This window comes from Oncorhynchus masou, chromosome 22, assembly GCF_036934945.1.
Source record: "Oncorhynchus masou masou isolate Uvic2021 chromosome 22, UVic_Omas_1.1, whole genome shotgun sequence".
NCBI lineage: Eukaryota > Metazoa > Chordata > Actinopteri > Salmoniformes > Salmonidae > Oncorhynchus > Oncorhynchus masou.
In genome coordinates this window covers 7,214,805-7,234,345 of record NC_088233.1, presented here as the reverse complement: position 1 = coordinate 7,234,345, position 19,541 = coordinate 7,214,805, and the positions used below count along the sequence as shown (strand labels likewise).

Here is a 19,541-nt window from a genome sequence, read left to right as displayed (position 1 = left end):
TTTGTTGGTGATGTGGATACCAAGGAACTTGAAGCTCTCAACCTGCTCCACTGCAGCCCCGTCAATGAGAATGGGCGCGTGTTCAGTCCTCTTAATCCTGTAGTCAACAATCATCTCCTTAGTCTTGGTTACGTTGAGGGAGAGGTTGTAGTCCTGGAACCACACGGCCAGGTCTCTGACCTCCTCCCTATAGGCTGTCTCGTCGCTGTCGGTGATCAGGCCTACCACTGTTGTGTTATCTAGAAATTCAATGATGGTGTTGGAGTCGTGCCTGGCCGTGCAGTCATGAGTGAACAAGGAGTACAGGAGGGGACTGAGCACGCACCCCTGAGGGGCCCCCGTGTTGAGGATCAGTGTGGCGGACGTGCTGTTACCTACCCTCACCACCTGGGGGAGGCCCGTCAGGAAGTCCAGGATCCAGTTGCAGAGGGAGGTGTCTGATGCATAGAAACTGATGCATTGGAACTGATGCATTGGATTCACATGTGAGTATATTAGTTGCATTTCAGCATCCACTTTACATCAAAATCATTGATAGTCATCAGTATCCCTATTTAATATATATTCCACAGTCTCATCTCTCTCTCCAATATTTTCACCGTCAGGCAGCATCCATTAAACAGATAAGAAAGGTATTGCACGTCTTATGGCTTTAACTTGCTCAAATTAACTTTCACTTAATTGCGTCATTTATATGGCTCCCCTCTTTAATCTGGCACATTAACTCTGCGTTCTAGCACTTCGTCATCATTAGGCTTCGTCTGTATCCTTATGTGCCCTTCTGTTGTACATAGCCTCTGATTCCCAACAGGACAGTGAGGTGTTGACATGCTGGCATTCCCCATCCAGTGTTGTGTAGCCCAACACACACACACGCAAACGCACACGCACACGCACGCGCACATGCGCGCACGCACGCACGCACGCACACACACACACACACACACCTTCTCGAAAACTAGACAATATCCTTGCTATGTCTGAGCGTTTTTTGGTGTCTCCTGATTGTAAATCTGAGAGCAGGAGAGGAGACAAGTCATATACATGTATCTAAACATGCTCTATATTCATGAAGCACTTATATCCAGCAATGCTATGCACTCCCCCCCCCACACACACACACACACACCCACACACTCTCTCTCTCTCTTTCCTCAACCCCAACGTAAAATTGTCTCCTATTAAATGAAGTCTTTGATCTATGGATTACAGAATGTATGTGTGTGTGCATGTGTGTGTGTGTGTGTGTGTGTCGTGTGTGCGTGTGTGTGATTTATAGCTTATAACAGCACAGCTCTCCTAGCACAGTAGACACGTTTATGAAGCACACGTTTATGAAGTGTTTCTACAGCATAGTAGCTTTGATCCTTTTGTGCTTCCAGACAGCTCAGTCTCTAGTCAGGTGATAAAGCTTGCACAGGTCAATCCTATAGTATAGTATAGTATAGTATAACAAAGTATGGTGTCGGAAAGTATATTGTAGTATAGTAAAGTAAAGTATAGAATAGCATAGTTATAGCATAGCATAGTATAGTGTAGCATAGTATAATATAGTATAACATAACATAGCATAATATAGTATAGTAAAGTATAGCATAGTAAAGTATAGTATAGTATAATGTAGTATAGTATAGTATAGCATAGCATAGTAACGTATAGTGTAGTATAATGTAGTATAGTAAAGTATAGTATAGTATAATGTAGTATAGCATAGTATAGCATAGTAACGTATAGTATGGTATAATAAAGAATAGTACAACATAGTATAGTAAAGTATAGCATAATCTAGTACAGTATAGTATAATATAGTAAAGTATAATATAGTGAAGTATAGTATAGCACAGTAAAGTATAGTATAATATAGTATTGTAAAATATAATGTGTTATAGTATAAAATAGTATAGTGTAGTGTAATAAAGCATAGTATAATATAGTCAAGCATAGTAAAGTATAGTTTAGTATAATAGAGTATAGTATAAAATTGTATAATATTGTATAGTATAGTTTAAATTATAGTACAGTATAGTATAATATGTCGCCAGGTCGCAGTTGCAAATGAGAACTTGCTCTCAACTAGCCTACCTGGTTAAATAAAGGTGGAATATATATATATAGTATAGTAAAATATAATATAATATGGTACAGTATAGTATGGTATAATATGGTATAGTATAATCTAGTAAAGTATAGCATAGTATAATATAGTACAGTGTATATTATAATAAAGTATAATATAATACAGTATAGTATAATAAAATATGATATAGTGTAGTAGGGTATAGTATAGTATAGGACTGTCTAACTTTTGTGCTTCCAGACAGCTCAGTCTCTAGTCTGGTGATAAAGCTTACCTATAGTATAGCATAGTAAAGTATGGCATAATAAAGTATAGTGAAGTATAGTATAGCATAGTAAAGTATAATATAGTATAGTGTAGTAGGGTATAGTATAATGTGGTATATCGTTGTATGGAATAGTATAATATAATATAATATAATATAATATAGCAGAGTACAGTATAGCATAGTAAAGTATTGTATGGTATAATAAAGTATAGTATAGTATCGTAAAGTATCGTATAGCATAGTATAATATAGTATAGCATAGCATAATATAGTATAGTAACGTATTGTATGGTATAACAAAGTATAGTATAGTATAGTATCGTAAAGTATCGTATAGCATAGTATAATATAGTATTGTATAGAATAGTATAATATAGTATAGCATAGCATAATATAGTATAGTAACGTATTGTATGGTATAACAAAGTATAACAAAGTATACTATCATAAAGTATAATATAGTATGGTATAGTATAGTACAGTGTAGTATAGTGAAGTATAGTATAGCATATCTGTAACGGCTTTCTTCCTGGGAAGGAGAGGCGGACCAAAACGCAGCGTGGTTATAGTTCATGGTTCTTTAATTCAGAAAACTCAAACATGAACAAACTACAAAACAATAAACGTGAAAACCGTAACAGTCCTAACTGGTGCATAAAACACAAAGACAGGAAATAATCACCCACAAAATACCTAAAGAATATGGCTGCCTAAATATGGTTCCCAATCAGAGACAACGATAAACACCTGCCTCTGATTGAGAACCACTCCAGACAGCCATAGACTTACCTAGACACCTAAACTGAACACAACCCCATTAATCTAATAAACCCCTAGACAAGACGAACACAATAAATCACCCATGTCACACCCTGGCCTAACCAATATAATAAAGAAAACAAAGATAACTAAGGCCAGGCCTTGACAATATCAAAGTATTGTATAATATAGTATAGTATACTATAGTACAGTATAGTATAATGTGGTGTGTAGTATAGTAAAGTGGGCTAATGTACATGTTTAATAATTGACATATCCAGTTTTTATAGGGAACCTCCATAAGCCTGAAGAAATTAATGACTTCATATTTGATTTTATTTGATGAATGAGGGCAATTTCCTCTCATCTTTAAAAGCAGGTTGAGGTTTATTGTCATGAATCTTGTATCTCGATACCCGCTAGATGCGCCAGCTGCAAAGTCGAAATTGGCTCTATTGTAATAACTAATGAAAACGAAAAGGATATTTTTTTGGTCTTAATTTAAACGTTAGGGTTTGGCATGATGGTAGGCAGTGTGGTTAAGGTTAGGGTTAGGGTTGTGACGCACACAAAATGTATGGTCACAGTTTTGTGATTATTGATTTTGATTTGAAAGAATGATTTTATTATTTTGAGTCATAACTATGACTATGACTCTTCTTTATTTGACAGTCCTCCAAGCGTTTTGCATTGACATGCACTGAAATGTGTTGGTACCACTAGGGGCGGCAGTGTAGCCTAGTAACCGGACTAGTAACCGGAAGGTTGCGAGTTCAAACCCCCGAGCTGACAAGGTACAAATCTGTCGTTCTGCCCCTGAACAGGCAGTTAACCCACTGTTCCTAGGCCATCATTGAAAATAAGAATTTGTTCTTAACTGACTTGCCTGGTTAAATAAAGGTAAAATAAATAAAAAAATGGCGCCAGTCCTCCAAGCATTCTGCATTGACATGCACTGAAATGTGTTGCTACCACTAGATGGCGCCAGTCCTCCAAGCGTTCTGCATTGACATGCACTGAAATGTGTTGGTACCACTAGATGGCACCAGTCCTCCAAGCGTTCTGTATTGACATGCACTGAAATGTGTTGGTACCACTAGATGGCACCAGTCCTCCAAGCGTTCTGCATTGACATGCACTGAAATGTGTTGGTACCACTAGATGGCACCAGTCCTCCACGCGATCTGCATTGACATGCACTGAAATGTGTTGGTACCACTAGATGGCACCAGTCCTCCAAGCGTTCTGCATTGACATGCACTGAAATGTGTTGCTACCACTAGATGGCGCCAGTAGATCGGATGGTTGGTGACCTTTTCACAATGATCGTGACCTCACTTCTTCATTCAACCGATGCAAACCAAATTTGAGGCACGACGCGAAAGAACAACCCTTAGCCGTGATATATTTAAGCAATAAGGCCTGGAGGAGTGTAGTTTATACCACGGCTAAGGGCTGTTCTTAAGCACGACGATAAACTAGTTACCAATGTAATCAGAGCATGTACAAATACATATTTTGTCATACCTGAGGTATACTGTCTGATATACCACGGCTGTCAACCAATCAGCATTCAGAGCTCGAACCACCCAGTTTATAATGACCAATATACCACAAACCCCCGAGCTTTGAGTAGCATGTTTAATTACACCTCTATAGCGGGTAATCTTTTGGGATGTGTTGGACAAAGATACAGATTGGTGGTTTTCATTGGTGATTTTAGCATGTACATCTTGATGGGGGAAAAAAAAGATGTGGGATTCATGCCAGCAAAGTCACTACACAACGCAACACTAAACAATACATGAATTGCACTATAAAGGTGACAAATGGTATCCACAAACTGTTAGGGCCTACATAAAGCTGTCTCAACAGCAGTCCCAACACCTTACCACTGCTACACCTGGCTATCAGCTGACCGAACAGCAGTCCCAACACCTTACCACTGCTACACCTGGCTATCAGCTGACCCAACAGCAGTCCCAACACCTTACCACTGCTACACCTGACTATCAGCTGACCCAACAGCAGAGTCCCAACACCTTACCACTGCTACACCTGGCTATCAGCTGACCCAACTGCAGTCCCAACACATTACCACCTCTACACCTGGCTATCAGCTGACCCAACAGCAGTCCCAACACCTTACCACCTCTACACCTGGCTATCAGCTGACCCAACAGCAGAGTCCCAACACCTTACCACTGCTACACCTGGCTATCAGCTGACCCAACAGCAGAGTCCCAACACCTTACCACTGCTACACCTGGCTATCAGCTGACCCAACAGCAGTCCCAACACCTTACCACTGCTACACCTGGCTATCAGCTGACCCAACAGCAGTCCCAACACCTTACCACTGCTACACCTGGCTATCAGCTGACCCAACAGCAGTCCCAGCACCTTACCACTGCTACACCTGGCTATCAGCTGACCCAACAGCAGTCCCAACACCTTACCACTGCTACACCTGGCTATCAGCTGACCCAACAGCAGTCCCAACACCTTACCACTGCTACACCTGGCTATCAGCTGACCCAACAGCAGAGTCCCAACACCTTACCACTGCTACACCTGGCTATCAGCTGACCCAACAGCAGTCCCAACACCTTACCACTGCTACACCTGGCTATCAGCTGACCCAACAGCAGTCCCAACACCTTACCACTGCTACACCTGGCTATCAGCTGACCCAACAGCAGTCCCAACACCTTACCACTGCTACACCTGGCTATCAGCTGACCCAACAGCAGTCCCAACACCTTACCACCACTACACCTGGCTATCAGCTGACCCAACAGCAGTCCCAACACCTTACCACTGCTACACCTGGCTATCAGCTGACCCAACAGCAGCCCCAACACCTTACCACTGCTACACCTGGCTATCAGCAGTCCCAACACCTTACCACCTCTACACCTGGCTATCAGCTGACCCAACAGCAGTCCCAACACCTTACCACTGCTACACCTGGCTATCAGCTGACCCAACAGCAGTTCCAACACCTTACCACTGCTACACCTGGCTATGAGCTGACCCAACAGCATTCCCAACACCTTACCACTGCTACACCTGGCTATCAGCTGACCCAACAGCAGTCCCAACACCTTACCACTGCTACACCTGGCTATCAGCTGACCCAACAGCAGTCCCGACACCTTACCACCTCTACACCTGGCTATCAGCTGACCCAACAGCAGTCCCAACACCTTACCACTGCTACACCTGGCTATCAGCTGACCCAACAGCAGTCCCAACACCTTACCACCACTACACCTGGCTATCAGCTGACCCAACAGCAGTCCCAACACCTTACCACTGCTACACCTGGCTATTAGCTGACCCAACAGCAGTCCCAACACCTTACCACTGCTACACCTGGCTATCAGCTGACCCAACAGCAGTCCCAACACCTTACCACTGCTACACCTGGCTATCAGCTGACCCAACAGCAGAGTCCCAACACCTTACCACTGCTACACCTGGCTATCAGCTGACCCAACAGCAGTCCCAACACCTTACCACTGCTACACCTGGCTATCAGCTGACCCAACAGCAGTCCCAACACCTTACCACTGCTACACCTGGCTATCAGCTGACCCAACAGCAGTCCCAACACCTTACCACTGCTACACCTGGCTATCAGCTGACCCAACAGCAGTCCCAACACCTTACCACCACTACACCTGGCTATCAGCTGACCCAACAGCAGTCCCAACACCTTACCACTGCTACACCTGGCTATCAGCTGACCCAACAGCAGTCCCAACACCTTACCACTGCTACACCTGGCTATCAGCAGTCCCAACACCTTACCACCTCTACACCTGGCTATCAGCTGACCCAACAGCAGTCCCAACACCTTACCACTGCTACACCTGGCTATCAGCTGACCCAACAGCAGTTCCAACACCTTACCACTGCTACACCTGGCTATGAGCTGACCCAACAGCAGTCCCAACACCTTACCACTGCTACACCTGGCTATCAGCTGACCCAACAGCAGTCCCAACACCTTACCACTGCTACACCTGGCTATCAGCTGACCCAACAGCAGTCCCAACACCTTACCACTGCTACACCTGGCTATCAGCTGACCCAACAGCAGTCCCGACACCTTACCACCTCTACACCTGGCTATCAGCTGACCCAACAGCAGTCCCAACACCTTACCACTGCTACACCTGGCTATCAGCTGACCCAACAGCAGTCCCAACACCTTACCACCACTACACCTGGCTATCAGCTGACCCAACAGCAGTCCCAACACCTTACCACTGCTACACCTGGCTATCAGCAGTCCCAACACCTTACCACCACTACACCTGGCTATCAGCTGACCCAACAGCAGTCCCAACACCTTACCACTGCTACACCTGGCTATCAGCTGACCCAACAGCAGTCCCAACACCTTACCACTGCTACACCTGTCTATCAGCAGTCCCAACACCTTACCACCTCTACACCTGGCTATCAGCTGACCCAACAGCAGTCCCAACACCTTACCACCTCTACACCTGGCTATCAGCTGACCCAACAGCAGTTCCAACACCTTACCACTGCTACACCTGGCTATCAGCTGACCCAACAGCAGTTCCAACACCTTACCACTGCTACACCTGGCTATCAGCTGACCCAACAGCAGTCCCAACACCTTACCACTGCTACACCTGGCTATCAGCTGACCCAACAGCAGTCCCAACACCTTACCACTGCTACACCTGGCTATCAGCTGACCCAACAGCAGTCCCAACACCTTACCACTGCTACACCTGGCTATCAGCTGACCCAACACCTTACCACCTCTACACCTGGCTATTAGCTGACCCAACAGCAGTCCCAACACCTTACCACTGCTACACCTGGCTATCAGCAGTCCCAACACCTTACCACCTCTACACCTGGCTATCAGCTGACCCAACACCTTACCACCTCTACACCTGGCTATCAGCTGACCCAACACCTTACCACCTCTACACCTGGCTATCAGCTGACCCAACACCTTACCACCTCTACACCTGGCTATCAGCAGTCCCAACACCTTACCACCTCTACACCTGGCTATCAGCTGACCCAACAGCAGTCCCAACACCTTACCACCTCTACACCTGGCTATCAGCTGACCCAACAGCAGTCCCAACACCTTACCACCTCTACACCTGGCTATCAGCAGTCCCAACACCTTACCACCTCTACACCTGGCTATCAGCAGTCCCAACACCTTACCACCTCTACACCTGGCTATCAGCAGTCCCAACACCTTACCACCTCTACACCTGGCTATCAGCTGACCCAACACCTTACCACCTCTACACCTGGCTATCAGCTGACCCAACAGCAGTCCCAACACCTTACCACTGCTACACCTGGCTATCAGCAGTCCCAACACCTTACCACCTCTACACCTGGCTATCAGCTGACCCAACAGCAGTCCCAACACCTTACCACCTCTACACCTGGCTATCAGCAGTCCCAACACCTTACCACCTCTACACCTGGCTATCAGCAGTCCCAACACCTTACCACCTCTACACCTGGCTATCAGCTGACCCAACAGCAGTCCCAACACCTTACCACCTCTACACCTGGCTATCAGCAGTCCCAACACCTTACCACCTCTACACCTGGCTATCAGCAGTCCCAACACCTTACCACCTCTACACCTGGCTATCAGCTGACCCAACAGCAGTCCCAACACCTTACCACCTCTACACCTGGCTATCAGCTGACCCAACACCTTACCACCTCTACACCTGGCTATCAGCTGACCCAACACCTTACCACCTCTACACCTGGCTATCAGCTGACCCAACACCTTACCACCTCTACACCTGGCTATCAGCAGTCCCAACACCTTACCACCTCTACACCTGGCTATCAGCTGACCCAACACCTTACCACCTCTACACCTGGCTATCAGCTGACCCAACACCTTACCACCTCTACACCTGGCTATCAGCTGACCCAACACCTTACCACCTCTACACCTGGCTATCAGCAGTCCCAACACCTTACCACCTCTACACCTGGCTATCAGCTGACCCAACACCTTACCACCTCTACACCTGGCTATCAGCTGACCCAACACCTTACCACCTCTACACCTGGCTATCAGCAGTCCCAACACCTTACCACCTCTACACCTGGCTATCAGCAGTCCCAACACCTTACCACCTCTACACCTGGCTATCAGCTGACCCAACACCTTACCACCTCTACACCTGGCTATCAGCAGTCCCAACACCTTACCACCTCTACACCTGGCTATCAGCAGTCCCAACACCTTACCACTGCTACACCTGGCTATCAGCTGACCCAACACCTTACCACCTCTACACCTGGCTATCAGCAGTCCCAACACCTTACCACCTCTACACCTGGCTATCAGCAGTCCCAACACCTTACCACCTCTACACCTGGCTATCAGCAGTCCCAACACCTTACCACCTCTACACCTGGCTATCAGCTGACCCAACACCTTACCACCTCTACACCTGGCTATCAGCTGACCCAACAGCAGTCCCAACACCTTACCACCTCTACACCTGGCTATCAGCTGACCCAACAGCAGTCCCAACACCTTACCACCTCTACACCTGGCTATCAGCAGTCCCAACACCTTACCACCTCTACACCTGGCTATCAGCTGACCCAACACCTTACCACCTCTACACCTGGCTATCAGCTGACCCAACACCTTACCACCTCTACACCTGGCTATCAGCAGTCCCAACACCTTACCACCTCTACACCTGGCTATCAGCTGACCCAACACCTTACCACCTCTACACCTGGCTATCAGCTGACCCAACACCTTACCACCTCTACACCTGGCTATCAGCTGACCCAACAGCAGTCCCAACACCTTACCACCTCTACACCTGGCTATCAGCTGACCCAACAGCAGTCCCAACACCTTACCACCTCTACACCTGGCTATCAGCTGACCCAACACCTTACCACCTCTACACCTGGCTATCAGCAGTCCCAACACCTTACCACCTCTACACCTGGCTATCAGCTGACCCAACACCTTACCACCTCTACACCTGGCTATCAGCAGTCCCAACACCTTACCACCTCTACACCTGGCTATCAGCAGTCCCAACACCTTACCACCTCTACACCTGGCTATCAGCTGACCCAACAGCAGTCCCAACACCTTACCACCTCTACACCTGGCTATCAGCTGACCCAACAGCAGTCCCAACACCTTACCACCTCTACACCTGGCTATCAGCTGACCCAACACCTTACCACCTCTACACCTGGCTATCAGCAGTCCCAACACCTTACCACCTCTACACCTGGCTATCAGCTGACCCAACACCTTACCACCTCTACACCTGGCTATCAGCAGTCCCAACACCTTACCACCTCTACACCTGGCTATCAGCAGTCCCAACACCTTACCACCTCTACACCTGGCTATCAGCTGACCCAACACCTTACCACCTCTACACCTGGCTATCAGCTGACCCAACACCTTACCACCTCTACACCTGGCTATCAGCTGACCCAACACCTTACCACCTCTACACCTGGCTATCAGCTGACCCAACACCTTACCACCTCTACACCTGGCTATCAGCAGTCCCAACACCTTACCACCTCTACACCTGGCTATCAGCAGTCCCAACACCTTACCACCTCTACACCTGGCTATCAGCTGACCCAACACCTTACCACCTCTACACCTGGCTATCAGCAGTCCCAACACCTTACCACCTCTACACCTGGCTATCAGCAGTCCCAACACCTTACCACCTCTACACCTGGCTATCAGCTGAGTCTTGTCTGGCAACAGTTCTTTCAGCCTCATTTACTGCCTTTAAAAAAAAGCTGACTTACTTAAACAAATGTGGTTTCTACTGGTAATTGAGATGTACAAACTATGTTATAAGGGGGACGACAAGTGGATAAGAGGCAATCCGTAATTTTTAATTGAAGACATGAATGAGCGAGCGAGGACAGATGTAGTCAATATAACTTAAGATTTGGAAAGTATGTGTCACGTTCTGACCTTTATTTCCTTTGTTTTGTCATTATTTAGTATGGTCAGGGCGTGAGTTGGGTGGGCAGTCTATGTGTGTTTTGTCTTTATTTAGTATGGTCAGGGCGTGAGTTGGGTGGGCAGTCTATGTGTGTTTTGTCTTTATTTAGTATGGTCAGGGCGTGAGTTGGGTGGGCAGTCTATGTGTGTTTTGTCTTTATTTAGTATGGTCAGGGCGTGAGTTGGGTGGGCAGTCTATGTGTGTTTTGTCTTTATTTAGTATGGTCAGGGCGGGAGTTGGGTGGGCAGTCTATGTTTGTTTTGTCTTTATTTAGTACGGTCAGGGCGTGAGTTGGGTGGGCAGTCTATGTTTGTTTTGTCTTTATTTAGTATGGTCAGGGCGTGAGTTGGGTGGGCAGTCTATGTGTGTTTTGTCTTTATTTAGTATGGTCAGGGCGTGAGTTGGGTGGGCAGTCTATGTTTGTTTTGTCATTATTTAGTATGGTCAGGGCGTGAGTTGGGTGGGCAGTCTATGTTTGTTTTGTCTTTATTTAGTACGGTCAGGGTGTGAGTTGGGTGGGCAGTCTATGTGTGTTTTGTCTTTATTTAGTATGGTCAGGGCGTGAGTTGGGTGGGCAGTCTATGTGTGTTTTGTCTTTATTTAGTATGGTCAGGGCTTGAGTTGGGTGGGCAGTCTATGTATGTTTTGTCTTTATTTAGTATGGTCAGGGCTTGAGTTGGGTGGGCAGTCTATGTGTGTTTTGTCATTATTTAGTATGGTCAGGGCTTGAGCTGGGTGGGCAGTCTATGTGTGTTTTGTCATTATTTAGTATGGTCAGGGCTTGAGTTGGGTGGGCAGTCTATGTGTGTTTTGTCATTATTTAGTATGGTCAGGGCGTGAGTTGGGTGGGCAGTCTATGTGTGTTTTGTCTTTATTTAGTATGGTCAGGGCGTGAGTTGGGTGGGCAGTCTATGTGTGTTTTGTCTTTATTTAGTACGGTCAGGGCGTGAGTTGGGTGGGCAGTCTATGTGTGTTTTGTCTTTATTTAGTACGGTCAGGGCGTGAGTTGGGTGGGCAGTCTATGTGTGTTTTGTCTTTATTTAGTACGGTCAGGGCGTGAGTTGGGTGGGCAGTCTATGTGTGTTTTGTCTTTATTTAGTACGGTCAGGGCGTGAGTTGGGGTGGGCAGTCTATGTGTGTTTTGTCATTATTTAGTATGGTCAGGACGTGAGTTGGGTGGGCAGTCTATGTGTGTTTTGTCATTATTTAGTATGGTCAGGGCGTGAGTTGGGTGGGCAGTCTATGTGTGTTTTGTCTTTATTTAGTACGGTCAGGGCGTGAGTTGGGGTGGGCAGTCTGTGTGTTTTGTCTTTATTTAGTATGGTCAGGGCGTGAGTTGGGTGGGCAGTCTATGTGTGTTTTGTCTTTATTTAGTATGGTCAGGGCTTGAGTTGGGTGGGCAGTCTATGTTTGTTTTGTCATTATTTAGTATGGTCAGGGCGTGAGTTGGGTGGGCAGTCTATGTGTGTTTTGTCTTTATTTAGTATGGTCAGGGCGTGAGTTGGGTGGGCAGTCTATGTGTGTTTTGTCATTATTTAGTATGGTCAGGGCATGAGTTGGGTGGGCAGTCTATGTTTGTTTTGTCATTATTTAGTATGGTCAGGGCGTGAGTTGGGTGGGCAGTCTATGTGTGTTTTGTCATTATTTAGTATGGTCAGGGCATGAGTTGGGTGGGCAGTCTATGTTTGTTTTGTCATTATTTAGTATGGTCAGGGCGTGAGTTGGGTGGGCAGTCTATGTTTGTTTTGTCATTATTTAGTATGGTCAGGGCGTGAGTTGGGTGGGCAGTCTATGTTTGTTTTGTCATTATTTAGTATGGTCAGGGCGTGAGTTGGGTGGGCAGTCTATGTTTGTTTTGTCATTATTTAGTATGGTCAGGGCGTGAGTTGGGTGGGCAGTCTATGTTTGTTTTGTCTTTATTTAGTATGGTCAGGGTGTGAGTTGGGTGGGCAGTCTATGTTTGTTTTTCTATGATTTGGGTATTTCTATGTTTCGGCCTAGTATGGTTCTCAATCAGAGGCAGGTGTTATTAGTTGTCTCTGATTGAGAATCATACTTATGTAGCCTGGGTTGCACTGTGTGTTTGTGGGTGATTGTTCCTGTCTCTGTGTCTGCACCAGATAGGACTGTTTGGGGTTTTCACATTTCTTGTTTTTGTTAGTTTGTTCATGTGAAGTGATTTATTAAAACATGAATCAAAATAACCACGCTGCGCTTTGGTCCGCCTCTCCGTCAATGGAAGAAATCCCTTACAGTATGAGGTTGACATGATCGGTCCAATCAAAGCTTCTCTACATATAACGTGATTTGACGTCATTTTATCTGTGGCCAATGACCTTGAGCCTCCTTGTATAAAGTGCCCCACCTGCCCTGAATGACGGGTTGTCATTGGTGGTTTAACATGCTAGGTATGTAATTTGCACTGTTCTTATTGGATAGCAATAGTTGTGTATTGGTTTGAGGGACTGAATATGGAATGGCAAAAGGTAGGAATGTACTTTTTCATTTTTACGAAAGTTATTTTTGTACGGATATTGATGAATTCATGATAATGTGAAGTAATATAATTGACCATGTTGCACCTTATATATATATATTTTTTAAATTAAATTAAACTGATTTTATGCCTTACACCTGTAACAGGTAGGTTTAAAATCTGATTTTATGACTTTGTGACTGTGCCAGTGACCACTCTGCAGAGATGCCTCCAGGGCAAGATTCATGACAATAAATGCAAACCTGCTCTTTAAAATATTATATTAAAACGATTCCCCACATTGACCTCAAAAGTAATGCACTATATAGGGAATAGGGCTCTGGTCTGCAGTAGGGCACTATATAGGGAATAGGGTGGCATTTGCGATTCACACTAACTGTGCCACACTGGGACTGGAAATAGGACTGGGAGTAGGACTGGGACTGGGACTAGGACTGGGACTAGGACTGGTACTGGGACTAGGACTGGGAGTAGGACTGGGACTGGGACTGGGACTAGGACTGGGAGTAGGACTGGGACTGGGACTGGAAATAGGACTGGGACTGGGACTAGGACTAGGAGTAGGACTGGGACTGGGACTAGGAGTAGGACTGGGACTGGGACTAGGACTAGGAGTAGGACTGGGACTGGGACTAGGACTAGGAGTAGGACTGGGACTGGGAGTAGGACTGGGACTGGGACTAGGACTAGGAGTAGGACTGGGACTGGGACTGGGACTGGAAATAGGACTGGGACTGGGACTGGAAATAGGACTGGGACTGGGACTAGGACTGGGAGTAGGAGTAGGACTGGGACTGGGACTAGGAGTAGGAGTAGGACTGGGACTGGGACTAGGAGTAGGACTGGGACTGGGACTAGGACTGGGAGTAGGACTGGGACTGGGACTGGGAGTAGGACTGGGACTAGGACTGGGAGTAGGACTGGGACTGGGACTGGGAGTAGGACTGGGAGTAGGACTGGGACTGGGACTAGGACTGGGAGTAGGACTGGGAGTAGGACTGGGACTGGGACTGGAAATGGGACTGGGAGTAGGAGTAGGACTGGGACTAGGACTGGGAGTAGGACTGGGACTGGGACTGGGAGTAGGACTGGGACTGGGACTGCGACTAGGACTGGGAGTAGGACTGGGACTGGGACTGGGAGTAGGACTGGGACTGGGACTGGGAGTAGGACTGGGACTGGAAATGGGACTGGGACTGGGACTGGGAGTAGGACTGGGAGTAGGACTGGGAGTAGGACTGGGACTGGGAGTAGGACTGGGAGTAGGACTGGTACTAGGACTGGGAGTAGGAGTAGGACTGGGAGTAGGACTGGGACTAGGACTGGGACTGGGAGTAGGACTGGTACTAGGACTGGGAGTAGGAGTAGGACTGGGAGTAGGACTGGGACTGGGAGTAGGACTGGGACTGGGACTAGGACTGGGACTGGGAGTAGGACTGGTACTAGGAGTGGGACTAGGACTGGGAGTAGGACTGGTACTAGGAGTGGGACTAGGACTGGGACTAGGCTATGACCAGTGTTGTGCACTGCTAGTTGAATCACAGGAGCAGGGGAATCCATGTCTGAGCGCTATGAAGAAATGCTGGAGCTGAAACAACCAGAAATGTGCCTTCCCTTTCACTCACTATTCATCAACATGCTGTGAATGTGCATCAGAGACGGCTGGTGGGAGCTGCTATAGGAGGATGGGCTCATTGCAATGGCTGGAATGGAATAATATATAAGGTAGTTGTTGTGAATTTGTTAGATTGCTTGTTAGATATTACTGCATTGTCGGAACTAGAAGCCAGAAGCATTTCGCTACACTCGCATTAACATCTGCTAACCATGTGTATGTGATCAAAAAAATTAGATTTGATTTTGATAAACGGAACGTAGTCAAACCTGTGGTTTCAATATGTTGGATATGTTTGATGGGTGATCTACATATGGTATAATGGGATGTCTATCATATGAGACCATTTCAGTGACCCATCCACACCTCCACAAAAGGGTGTGGCTCTCCACAAGCTAGCTAGTGTGGGTCTAGTGTGTTCAATAAGCTCTGTCCAAACATTACTTATGCACAATGGGGAAGGGAAAAACAAAAGTTGGGAGTGGTTTTGTGTCATGCACCAAAAACGAAAGTTGATTTAATAAGTTTGTCAGAAAGTTCAAAGAAATCCAAACTATTGGAAGCCATCAAGGAAAAGTGTCTCTGATCTCTGTGAAAGAAAAGAGATGACAGCCCCCATTGTGACATCGCCAACTATTGTAATGGAACGTGGTGTTCTTTTACATCACAATGAAGAGCGTAGAATTGGAACACATGTCTCAAGCACCAGGCAGCAACAGTTCCAAACATTCCATTCCCTTAGTGTTCCATTGCTTTCTTAGTTGACTCGTTTTCTGGGTGTGGTTCATGATACCGAACCACAGGAATCAGCATAAGGTAGGTTGCTAACCGTCTGTTATCCCTAACCATACTTTCACAAGAGTAGATACTACTTGTCATGTAGAGACATAAAACAATCTGAGGGGAACTGTGGTGAAATACACAGTTGTGAAAAGTGAACAACACGATTGTCAGTGCTGGCGGGTTTGTAGACCTTTAACACACAGAGGCGATGACATCCTCAGTGGGATACTACAGAGGCAATGCTAGCACACTGAACAGCAAACACTGAGCTGAGACAACAGTATGTAAGGCATGTGTTTGAAATGTTGAAGGGTTGCTGAACAGAGGAGAGAGAGAGAGAGAGAGACAGAGAGAGAGAGAGAGAGAGAGAGAGAGAGAGAGAGAGAGAGAGAGAGAGAGAGAGAGAGAGAGAGAGAGAGAGAAAACACTGTAGATATAGAGAGATAGAGAGAGATAGAGGGATATGACATTTTCAATGTCTTTATTGTTTTGAAAGAGAGAGAGAGAGAGAGTGATGTCTACTGTTAATTTTTAGAGGTTTACCTTACTTGCTTTGGCAATGTTAACACATGTTTCCCATGCCAATAAAGCCCCTTGAATTGAATTGAGAGAGAGACAGGGAGAGAGAGAGAGAGAGAGAGAGAGACAGAGAGAGAGAGAGAGAGAGAGAGAGAGGGCGAGAGAGAAGCAGATAGGAATAATCACCCAGGCTGTTCTCCCCTTCATGTCTGAGGAAAGAGAAAGAGATGGGAGCCTTCCTCTCTGAGAACGAGCACCCTCGATTCCCTGTCATCCCCCTCTTCTGAGTCAGCGGAGGAGAGAAAAATAACACCCTGGTGTAGCACATGTTACATCTGCACCTGGAAGAGTGACACTTCATTACAGCCAATCCGTGTGTACTATTAACAGTCAGCCTACATTTGATTGGTGCACACAGCGTTACATTTTCAGGTCCATAGCATTGAAAAAGAGTGCCACTTTGCGGTCAGTGGAATTGATAGAGGCACCTGTCTGTTTTCATGTTCCTTTGAAGCAGTATAGATGTATATTAGTCACAGTCAGTGCTGCGAACAATGCCGTTCCACTCAATGCCATTCCACTCAATGCCATTCCACTCAATGCCATTCCTGTCAATGCCATTCCACTCAATGCCATTCCACTCAATGCCATTCCTGTCAATGCCATTCCACTCAATGCCGTTCCACTCAATGCCATTCCACTCAATGCCATTCCTGTCAATAACATTCCAGCCAATGCCGTTCCACTCAATGCCATTCCACTCAATGCCATTCCACTCAATGCCATTCCACTCAATGCCATTCCTGTCAATGCCATTCCACTCAATGCCGTTCCACTCAATGCCATTCCACTCAATGCCATTCCTGTCAATAGCATTCCACTCAATGCCGTTCCACTCAATGCCATTCCTGCCAATGCCATTCCACTAAATAACATTCCAGCCAATGCCATTCCACTCAATGCCATTCCAGTCAATGCCATTCCACTCAATACCATTCCACTCAATGCCATTCCACTCAATAACATTCCACTCAATGCCATTCCACTCAATGCCGTTCCACTCAATGCTATTCCAGCCAATGCCATTCCACTCAATGCCATTCCACTCAATGCCATTCCACTCAATGCCATTCCACTCAATGCCATTCCACTCAATGCCATTCCACTCAATGCCATTCCCTGTGAGCATTCAAGTGTTTCCATAAAACAGAGACACAGTACATTAGTTGGCATCAGACTTTGATAAAGCCATTCCAGGGTCAATAAGATTATGCCATTCCACTCAACGTTCCACAGCTATTCCATCAATGCCATTTATGCCATTCAACTATGCCAGTATCAATGTATTATAAAGTGCATTAAACTATTATAAAACAGAGACACAGTAAAGTTGGCATCAGATTATAAAGTGTAAACTATTATAAAGTGTAAACTATTATAAACTATTATAAACTGTAAACTATTATAAACTGTAAACTATTATAAACAGTAAACTATTATAAACTGTAAACTATTATAAACTGTAAACTATTATAAACTGTAAACTATTATAAACTGTAAACTATCATAAACTGTAAACTATCATAAACTGTAAACTGTTATAAACTGGAAACTATTATAAACGGTACACCATGATCCCTTCTTCTATGTCCCAGTGGGTTACTGGGGACTGTGTCTTAAAGGATGATTGCATTTTATTTGACAATTTAAAAAAAACTTACCTCAGCCACGCGAATACAACAATACCACAAATGAAAAACCATTGAGGATTAAAACACAATGAAGTCAAACAGGTTTGTTTCCACAGGGGCCAGGGTGAGACCTGGGTCAGGGGGCTTGAGGACTCTGCTGGTTGGCGGACAATGAAGAAGAACAAGGCCTCCACCTCCAGAAGGTCAGAGATCCAGGACATCTACCAGTGCTACTCCTCTGGAAGGAATACTCTGGCTGCCTCCGCTCTCCTCAGGTTCCTACACATGGAGCAGATGGAGGCAGCAGCCAATCAGGAGACAGCGGAGGGCTTGATTGACAGATATGAGATTGAGGAAACAGGTGAGTGAAAGGGGATGAGGTGGGACTTGGTACAGTTCTGTCATATCATGATGCACAATTAATTAGGTTTCCTTGTTCACTTATTTTCATTTTTATTGTTACTGTACAGTCGTTGCCAAAAGTTTTGAGAATGACACAAATATAATATGACTGCTGCTTCAGTGTATTTCGATATTATTGTCAAATGTTACTATGGAATACTGAAGTATAATTACAAGCATTTCATAAGTGTCAAAGGTTTTTATTGACAATTACAGAGTCAATATTTGCAGTGTTGACCCTTCTTTTTCAAGACCTCTGCAATCCGCCCTGGCATGCTGTCAATTAACTTCTAGGCCACATCCTGACTGATGGCAATCCATTATTGCATAATCAATGCTTGGAGTTTGTCAGAATTTGTGGGGTTTTGTTTGTTCACCCACATCTTGAGGATTGACCACAAGTTCTCAATGGGATTAATGTCTGGGGAGTTTCCTGGCCATGGACCCAAAATATCAATGTTTTGTTCCCTGAGCCACTTAGTTATCACTTTTGCCTTATGGCAAGGTGCTTCATCCTGCTGGGAAAGGCATTGTTCGTCACCAAACTGTTCCTGGATGGTTGGGAGAAGTTGATCTCGGAGGATGTGTTGGTACCATTCTTTATTCATGGCTGTGTTCTTAGGCAAAATTGTGAGTGAGCCCACTCCCTTGGCTGAGAAGCAACCCCACACATGAATAGTCTCAGGATGCTTTACTGTTGGCATGACAGGACTGATGTTAGCGCTCACCTTGTCTTCTCCGGACAAGCTTTTTTCCGGATGCCCCAAACAATCGGAAAGGGGATCCATTATTGAACTTTACCCCAGTCCTCAGCAGTCCAATCCCTGTACCTTTTGCAGAATATCAGTCTGTCCCTGATGTTTTTCCTGGAGATGT

At 45.8% G+C, this 19,541-nt stretch overlaps 1 protein-coding gene across 1 annotated transcript; it reads right to left on the bottom strand.

Moving 5' to 3' along the window:
• Positions 1–239: 239 nt before the first annotated feature.
• Positions 240–18,265, bottom strand: LOC135509787 (uncharacterized). The gene is made up of 3 exons (XM_064930687.1): positions 18,236–18,265; positions 14,085–15,162; positions 240–271 (listed from the first exon to the last, which is right to left on the bottom strand). Exons 1-3 carry the CDS (start codon positions 18,263–18,265, stop codon positions 240–242), a joined length of 1,140 nt encoding a protein of 379 aa, XP_064786759.1.
• Between the last annotated feature and the right edge of the window lie 1,276 nt (positions 18,266–19,541).